Raw genomic sequence first — 9,827 nt, forward strand, 5'->3', positions numbered from 1 at the left:
ACCCTAGCCTAAAATCACGTGATCAGCAGGGACGTCAGCAGCTTGTGCCGGGTGGTGACAGAAGTCAGATGAGGGGTCAAATCCTGAGGGAGGAAGACGCATCTAGACGGACTTTCAGTCTCTTTCAGCTCTATGTGCAAACTTACATGTAGTGAGACAATAGTTGTCTGTAGACACCTCAGAATTACATCTGAAATGTCCGCTGGAACATCTGTACTGCTCAGCTGGACCCAGCTGTGGCTCTGCCTCCTTGTTTTGGTCCGTGCAGGTGAGACTTGACCTGTTAAATGTATCTGTATCTGTACGTATTAATAAGTAAGAAATTGAAAAAGTGTACCCTGAAAACGTCTGTCTCTAACTCTGATTCATCTAATATCAGTATAACAGCATATTAGTAGTTGGAGAGTGCGTCACCACCACTTGCCTTTCACTACACTGTACCTTTGATTTAATCCGCTTTGTATTCTTTTCTTTTATGTACTGACATCTAACTAACTCATCATCGATTCTAGGATCAAACTTTAAGTGCAGAGCCTACAATTAAAATTAAATTAATCAATTCACAGATTTCTCTTCCAGGTTAAGGTGGACCCTTTAGTTATTAAACCTACAGGTTAACTGTCAGTCATGTTGTTCAGAATTTTCCAAAGTATTTTGAACAATTAATTGTAGTGAAACAGATAAGAGGGAAAACATGCACAGCATTGATTCAGTCACTTAACTACAGAGAATAGAATAGAATAGAACAGAATAGACTTTAATTCCCATTGTCCATCTACAACGATATTTAACCGACTACTGTACACCAAATATAAATAAGAAGAGCGCACAACAAATGGCACATGATCAAATGAAGTTGTCACGTTTACAAATGACTTGAAAGTACATGGAGACAGTCCACTATATCATCAAGCAGTCAAAAACTGCCTCTCCGTACACCTGGACGAGAAGCAAACTGATAGGAGAGCAGCTTAAGGTAAAGTTTTCATACAAGTCCTCCCTTTATTGTGCAGACTCAACACAGGGCATAAGGTACATCTGCTCCAGGGCTGGAGATATAGATTTCATTGGCAGCCGTTCTGTTCAAGCCATGTTTGGAGTGCTTTGAATCCTGTTACCATTCAGATCAGTCAATGTGTTCAATTTAGTCCCCGTGCACTTTAAGGTGTTACTTGAAAGCACACAAAACATCCATGAAATATATCTTTAAATTATCTTGCATTTTTTTTTTAACAAATTTCCCATGTGTGGGACTAATAAAGGGTTATCTTATCTTCGTATATTTGTAAACCCTTACAGATTTTTTTCTCTTTCCATGTAACTTTGCCATTTGCCCATTTGTTCAGTTTCTGCTCTCTCACTCTCTCTTGCTCTTTAAAAGACAAAGGCCCCCAGATGGCAGGTTGAAGGAAAAGCAAGAGTTTGGTGGTGAGAGCAGGGACTTTAATGTAGGGACTGTGTAAAGGGAGAGAGGTGGTTCATATGATGGAGAGAAAGTAGATATATATGTGCAGCAAACCAAATGGAAAGGAAGCAAGACACCGGAGGTGGATTCAAGCTCTTCCAGAATGATGTAGAAGAGAGGAGAGATAGAGTAGGGGTAATAAAACTGGAAAACTAGAATGGAAAATGTTATATCCCATTTATACACCAATCAAAACATATACATCTCAGTGGTCCCTGATCCTCACAGTGATTGGCTGATGTAGAGGTGAACACTTACTTCATCCTCTTTGCTTTGTGTTGTTTCCTCTTTCAGACCAGAAAAACATAACATCTAAGTCTGGACAGAGCGTCAATGCGCATCATTGTTTTAGAGTGGAGCAGAGCTGACCTGGGAGAAGAATATGTCCTAACGTACCAAGACGAGCAGTTTGACTGTTGTAGAAGTGAACAGTTGTCCTCTGACCTTTAACCTCCCTGCTCTGTGTTGTTTTGTCTTTCAGGCCAGGAAAACATCACAGCTGAGTCTGAACAGAACATCACTCTGACATGTCAAGCTATAAACAGCAACAACATCACAGTGGTGGAGTGGAGAAGAGTTGACCTGGGAGATGAATATGTCCTTGTGTACCGGGATGAGCAGTTTGATCCAGATTACCAGCATCCATCTTTTGTGAACCGGGTGGATCTGCAGGACAAACAGATGAAGGATGGAGACGTGTCTTTGATTCTGAAGGATGCGACGATTATTGACGCTGGAACATACGAGTGTCGTGTTGCCCAGAGACAAACAAGGGAAGAAACAGCCAATTTGAAGCTCGTCTGCAACATCAGCCTGAGTGTTGATCCTCCAGGTGAGTGAGTAGAGTTGAGTGTGTGTGTGATCAGAGGTGAAGCTGCTTCCTGGTTGTTGATGTTTGTTTCTAAAGATGTTGTTGATGAGACTTTGTAGAAAGCAGCTGGTCTGAGTGATGTGATCAGAGTGCAGTAGATAATGTCTGACAGCAGTTTGAAGAGGAAATGGATTCTGTTCTGTTCTTCACTCATCACCTGCCTGACAGCTGACACCTCACACCTGTTTCTCACCTGCAGGTCAGACAGGAGGAGGCAGATTTGTCCCACTGATACTTTGTCTACTTGGTTCCACTGTCTTTCCTGTGGTCGGTTTTCTGATCTACAGAAGAAAACCCCAGAAATAGGATTCACACGTCCTTCTGTTGAACAGCAGCATATTTAAAATGTCGCAGAGCTTTTTAACTGTGAACTGAGTCTCTTGCAATTGTTACTAAATATTTATTAGAGTTTTCTAATTTTAAAGAAAAGCTAGGCAGCTTTTATTCATTACATTTTTTTAAGCTTACATGTATTTGCACATGTCTGGATTTGTCAATATATTTACTTCTAATATGCATTTTATTGTTAATGTTGAGGAATTTATAGCTGAATTCCCTGATTCATCGCCCAACCCAATATGCATTTTTATCTGTTTATTGGGTTTCTGTTTACAGTGTTTTAAAGTCTTAACTGTGAATATAAATTGTATTTTAATGACTGAACATGTGTTGCTGTGTTGATACAGTGGGGCAAAAAAGTATTTAGTCAGCCACCGATTGTGCAAGTTCCCCCACTTAAAATGATGACAGAGGTCAGTAATTTGCACCAGAGGTACACTTCAACTGTGAGAGACAGAATGTGAAAAAAAAAATCCATGAATTCACATGGTAGGATTTGTAAAGAATTTATTCGTAAATCAGGGTGGAAAATAAGTATTTGGTCAATAACAAAAATACAACTCAATACTTTGTAACATAACCTTTGTTGGCAATAACAGAGGTCAAACGTTTACTATAGGTCTTTACCAGGTTTGCACACACAGTAGCTGGTATTTTGGCCCATTCCTCCATGCAGATCTTCTCAAGAGCAGTGATGTTTTGGGGCTGTCGCCGAGCAACACGGACTTTCAACTCCCGCCACAGATTTTCTATGGGGTTGAGGTCTGGAGACTGGCTAGGCCACTCCAGGACTTTCAAATGCTTCTTACGGAGCCACTCCTTTGTTGCCCGGGCAGTGTGTTTTGGATCATTGTCATGTTGGAAGACCCAGCCTCGTTTCATCTTCAAAGTTCTCACTGATGGAAGGAGGTTTTGGCTCAAAATCTCACGATACTTGGCCCCATTCATTCTGTCCTTAACACGGATCAGTCGTCCTGTCCCCTTGGCAGAAAAACAGCCCCATAGCATGATGTTTCCACCCCCATGCTTCACAGTAGGTATGGTGTTCTTGGGATGCAACTCAGTATTCTTCTTCCTCCAAACACGACGAGTTGAGTTTATACCAAAAAGTTCTACTTTGGTTTCATCTGACCACATGACATTCTCCCAATCCTCTGCTGTATCATCCATGTGCTCTCTGGCAAACTTCAGACGGGCCTGGACATGCACTGGCTTCAGCAGCGGAACACGTCTGACACTGCGGGATTTGATTCCCTGCCGTTGTAGTGTGTTACTGATGGTGACCTTTGTTACTTTGGTCCCAGCTCTCTGCAGGTCATTCACCAGGTCCCCCCGTGTGGTTCTGGGATCTTTGCTCACCGTTCTCATGATCATTTTGACCCCACGGGATGAGATCTTGCGTGGAGCCCCAGATCGAGGGAGATTATCAGTGGTCTTGTATGTCTTCCATTTTCTGATGATTGCTCCCACAGTTGATTTTTTCACACCAAGCTGCTTGCCTATTGTAGATTCACTCTTCCCAGTCTGGTGCAGGTCTACAATTCTTTTCCTGGTGTCCTTCGAAAGCTCTTTGGTCTTGGCCATGGCGGAGTTTGGAGTCTGACTGGTTGAGGCTGTGGACAGGTGTCTTTTATACAGATGATGAGGTCAAACAGGTGCCATTCATACAGGTAATGAGTGGGGGACAGAAAAGCTTCTTACAGAAGACGTTACAGGTCTGTGAGAGCCAGGGATTTTCCTTGTTTGAGGTGACCAAATACTTATTTTCCACCCTGATTTACGAATAAATTCTTTACAAATCCTACCATGTGAATTCATGGATTTTTTTTTTTCACATTCTGTCTCTCACAGTTGAAGTGTACCTCTGGTGCAAATTACTGACCTCTGTCATCATTTTAAGTGGGGGAACTTGCACAATCGGTGGCTGACTAAATACTTTTTTGCCCCACTGTATGTGCCTGTTTCTTTTAAAATTTGTATGTTTGTTTTTAAATGTTTTCCCAATCTTGCCCCACCTTACCTCTCTGAGCTTCTTCATCCCTACACATCCTGTTGGTCTCTTTCTTTCTTAGTTGGAGTACCGAGATCCGGGAGGAAGCTCAGAGGGGAGGCCTTCTCTATCGTGGCTCCTGAATTTAGAGAGGTCCCATCTCTGTCCACTATTAAACCATGCCTTTGGCTTTTGACCTCAGTGAGACTTAGTGTCTCTTGTATTTAAATGTGTTATTTAATTAATAATTGTATTTTTCTTTTATTTGCTTTCAATTAAATAAAATGTTATTTTTATTATTTAGTTCCGATCTACAGCACTTTGCGCCAGCTGTGGTTGACTTTATAAAACAAGAGGATGGTGATACTTGTGCTCATTGTAATTCAGTCTATATCTTAAATGTTTTTTGTATAATTTTATGCTTTTTAATGGTCTTATTTTTTTTACTCTAATTTGTTTACAGTGTTTGGTGCTTAGAATTAATAAAATAAAATAAGATCATAAATAAAGAAAAACTGAAATAGAATAATCTGAATTTTAATCAGTCTTAAGAAAACAAACATCACTGACAGGTACAACCTTTACAAATCATGCCACACTAAATCATTCAGCTTCTCTGGAGGTTAACATGTCACTTGTACAAACTCATCTGATATTGTGGACCGTCGCTGTTAAAATGTATTTTTGAGGACAGTATGGAAGCATTAATGATCTGCTTGTATCCATGTTAGTGTTTAAAGTCCAACATCTCCCTCTAGTGGCCATATATGAACATGTGTGAGGATGGTGTTAATGTAAAATGTGAATCATAGTGTTCCAGTCAGTCATCAGTGGGTCTCTGCACAGCTGTAATTAAAATGTGTTCAGAGGGCCTCAGTGTCTGAATGGTTCCAGTTCAGCTCCATAACAGCAGCGTCCCTGGTTTGATTCCTGTGTTTCAGCTCATATCTGCCTCTCTCAGATATGAGAGACCTCTACAGTTATGTGAATTTATAATGTACCACTCATGTCTTTCCACAAAGAAAAAAGTGAGTCCCCCAAAACTGTGTTTGAACCAATAGAAAGCTGGTGTTCAGAGGAAGAGGGCGGGCTTTACTTGGTGTCAGTGGCAGAAATGAAAAAAAGCTCAAATGAGTGAGAAGGACGATGAAGGAAACATCTGTGCTGTGTCTGCTCTGTAAGTAGAATCTCTGTGTTTGTTTGAATTCTTGTACTTTGACTGTCTGCTCTCCTGATAACTGATGATGGAGGAGAAGACATGAAAAACAAATCAGGCTGAATTCAAGTTCAAAACACCACGAGGACCAACTGCAGGTCTGAACTGACTCTTTATCTTTGCTCAGGAGTCGAGGAAACACAGCAGGCAGTGAAAAGATCAAATCATTCACTCATTATATCAACACAGCTGCACAGTGGACACATGACTTTACAGGGTTATTTAAAAGTAATGGATGTTTTGCATATACTAAAAGTTTAGTCAAATGTTTATTATTTCAATGATCATTTTTAGGAGATGCTGTTTAGATAGTTGTGTAGCATCCCCGGTTAAAAAGATGGTCTCTCAAACTGATGGTTCACAATACTTTTATTAAACAGCTGTGTATGTGAACACCCCATAAGACCATTAGTAAATCTAACAGTTTGTTACCTTTAACACACCTTTGCCTTATTCATTAACAGTGTTGGGGAGTAACGGAATACATGTACCGCCGTTACGTATTTAAAATACAAAATATGAGTAACTGTATTCCGTTACAGTTACCGTTTAAAAGGGTGGTATTTAGAATACAGTTACTTTGTTGAAATAAATGGATTACACGGCGGTACTTCCCTGTTTCATATTGTCGCAGGTCAGGACTGTTTGGGCTTTGTTTGACAGCTACGTTTTGTTGTTCCAGGCGGCAGCGTTACGGTTGCCATGGTTACAGGGTGACGCACTCTCCCTGCGTGTTTCCTGGGTGAGAGAGCGCCTGTTGTTGTTGTGCTAAGCTAATAGGCAGAATGCTACAGGTATAGCTCTAAAGAATGTAGCATCATGGGCAGTGTAGTCCGTGCTGCAGGGAGAATGGACTGCCATACCCGTTATGTGTCTGTGAGCGAGGGAGGGAGAAAAAGGAAAAGTACGAGCTGTCATCGAGCAAAAACGGGAGCTGGAAGCATGTAAATATAATAATAACCACTGCAGCCAAGAAGAGAGCCTGACGAGCCCAGTTGTAAGTAAGCTATTAAGACTCGACTGTACACCGTGTTCGTGTTTTCCTCTGAAACAATAAGTTCTGTTGGAGCAGCCTTTCAACGCCTCTCTCTGTCTCTCTCTAGCAAAGTGACCCAGACAACAAAGTAAAGCTAGTTTTCAGCTACGAGCCCGACACAGAACCCACCGTATTAGCCAGAGGTCCCTTTACTACGGTTCGGAGCCGCGGACCTTCAGTAACAGTAATAAATCACAGCAATAGTACATTCACGTAGTTGTAAACAGCATGATACTATGTTAAGTAATCCAAAGTATTCAGAATACGTTACTCTCATTGAGTAACGTAACGGAATACGTTACAGAATACATTTTGGGGGATGTATTCTGTATTCTGTAATGGAATACATTTTAAAAGTAACCTTCCCAACACTGTTCATTAATCACAAATTAATTATCTTGAACTTACATAACACATAACAATGAAACTTGTAAATTATTGCATCGCTGCCTAAACATGACGAGGTACGTTAGCACCCTCTAGTGGGTGAAAACTTAGCCTTTACCCTTAGTAGCGGTCAACAGGGTTTTCACGTTGTGTCATCAAAAAGGAAGTCGCCATATTGGAGATACTGGAGGTAAACAAAGCGCACGTACTCAGCCAGATTCCAAACGTCAAACGAAAGGAAATTATTGCCGTGTTTTTGGCTGTACCAATCGGTTAGACCGTGAAAAATATTTGCAGTTTTATAGACAGCCAAAAGTTATTACAAATCATGGAGAATAATGCCGAAAGTTATCAGAGGAAAAGAGGCGGTTGTGATTAGCGAAGCTAAACCAGGATCTACAAGGCAAACATCTGGACAACATCCGAATTTGTTCCACTCATTTCTTTCCTATAGTTAAGCATACTTAATAAAATATACTCGAAGTATGCTACTTTTTGGTAAGGGATGATATCATACAGTTAAGGTTTGGCTGATTAAAGATGTTATTGCATTACTTACTTTGGCATTCACAACACATCTGTCGCTGATGACTTGATACTGCATTTCTCTCTCCCATCAACACACCATCTGGTTATAGGCCTCCAAACCTTTATAAAATTTAAGGTCTGCTGTCTTCTGGGCAAGAAAACCAGGCAGTTGATATCAAGATACGCAATAGTCGGAAGACTCTCCAGCTCGTCATTGATCCAAGATGAAGGAGCCAACTCGTTTGGATCTGCACCACCAATAAAACTTAACTTTTCCAAATATCGTGCCCTTACATGTGGACCAAGTCCTTCCCTGTATGCCTTTGCATCTATAATTTTGAGGAGCTTTTCTGTGGTTTCGGACATTGATCCATTGCAGTGTTTACCTCCGAGTGCCTCCAATATGGCCGCACATGCAGGTTACCACCCAGAACGTGACGTAGGTGAAAACCCTCTATATGCTCCGTAATATAGCAAAGCACATATTTACAGGACAAACTTTGTTACACACTTTGTTCCCTCATCAACCAGGTGCTAAGGAACTACTTTCAACTCAGGATTGCACCTTAATAGCCGTTTTTCCCCCATTCCCGTTCATTAACCATTGAGCACACCTTCTCTCTGTGCATTAAAATTCACATTTCTACTGTACGGTTTACGCCACTTGATTTACGGCACCTTGTCGCTCGGTAACTTTCAAAATAAAAGCATGAGCTGGGTCCAAGCTCCAACAAAATAATAGCCACTCGCAAATTTACAAAACACTTTACAAAATATCAATGAGGTCATTTACAATGTGTGCTCACAACATAGATGTAGGGTGGGCCATTTATATACAGCATAATAAAATGGAAATGGTTGGTGATATTAAATTCCTGTTTGTGGCACATTAGTATATGTGAAGGGGCAAACTCCTCAAGATGGGTGGTGACCATGGTGGTCATTTAGAAGTCGGCCATCTTGGATACAACTTTTGTTTTTTCAATAGGAAGAGTATTAATTTGGCTTGAACCCAGGACTGTATAGGCGTTGGCTGAATAGCAGTGGTGTTCACCTTGGGGTGTCGGTCAGAACACACAGGACGCACAGATAAATGTTTTACCGTCTTTACTGTGATTCCTTAGCTTAACAGCACAGTACAGCAACACCGTAATGCAACCGCAAGCTTACAGAGTGGTGAGGGGTGTGGTCTGTGAACAGAACATATACAGAATACTGAATGTAATAAACATCATCATCAAGTCATGAATTATGATTCATTAGCTTTCTTTGAATCTAACCAGAACTACAAATGGGAATTCCTATATGAACATCTACATGCACAAGTTTCATACATTACTCCCAAACCCTTACAGTACATGACACTGACTGCCAATACACCCAACAACAATATATCACAAAACACCAAATGGGTTTAGCTTACAGCTAGCAAGTATGTAGCATAACAAGTAGCATTAGTCGCATGAACTAGCCACATAGCGAACAGGTCAATACACATTGCACTCCTACATCCACTAAATGTCCAAATGGCATAAAAGACTAAAACTGTCCTTTCCAGGCAGGGCTCCACGTCTACTCACAGTTCTTTAGCGACACACACGGCTCACACCGTGTGTAGACATCCCCTGCTGAGTCAGTCTGCCAAGTGGCTTTTGCCCTGTGTTAGCTCAAAAAAACTCTGATCACTGGAACATGTGCTCAATAGTGCAGCTGTGCTCTCTCGCCACAAGGGGGCTCCCCACACAGCTGACAGCCTTTCCAACAGAGAGGGCCATGTGACGCATCAAACTTATTAGTAATGTCACAAGAAAAAAAATGGTGTGCTTGTTTTCAAAGTAACTTTATTCTTTCATGAGTTATTTACAAGTTTCTGACCACTTATAAAATGTGTTCAATGTGCTGCCCATTGTGTTGGACTGTCAATGCAACCCTCTTCTCCCATTCTTCACACACTGATAGCAACACCGCAGGAGAAATGCCAGCACAGGCATCCAG

The 9,827-nt window shown here is 41.1% G+C and overlaps 2 protein-coding genes across 3 annotated transcripts in view; one reads left to right on the forward strand and one right to left on the reverse strand.

Moving 5' to 3' along the window:
* Positions 1 to 9,827, reverse strand: part of LOC148103510 (cell adhesion molecule CEACAM2-like) — a 272,876-nt gene that overhangs the window by 51,487 nt on the left and 211,562 nt on the right. The window lies entirely within an intron of this gene.
* Positions 134 to 3,021, forward strand: LOC102777909 (uncharacterized). 2 transcript variants are annotated; one of them, XM_087838863.1, is made up of 4 exons: positions 134 to 268; positions 1,760 to 1,794; positions 1,979 to 2,297; positions 2,536 to 3,021. In XM_087838863.1, the coding sequence occupies exons 1-4, from the start codon at positions 196 to 198 to the stop codon at positions 2,640 to 2,642; spliced, it is 534 nt and encodes a 177-aa protein (XP_087694989.1). In that variant the 5' UTR covers positions 134 to 195; the 3' UTR covers positions 2,643 to 3,021. The 2 variants fall into 2 exon arrangements, with proteins under 2 accessions (XP_087694989.1, XP_087694988.1); XM_087838862.1 differs by lacking the exon at positions 1,760 to 1,794 and having other exon boundaries at positions 169 to 268; positions 1,947 to 2,297.

This window comes from Neolamprologus brichardi, chromosome 3, assembly GCF_056152115.1.
Source record: "Neolamprologus brichardi isolate AB-2024 chromosome 3, ASM5615211v1, whole genome shotgun sequence".
In the NCBI taxonomy this organism is placed as follows: domain Eukaryota; kingdom Metazoa; phylum Chordata; class Actinopteri; order Cichliformes; family Cichlidae; genus Neolamprologus; species Neolamprologus brichardi.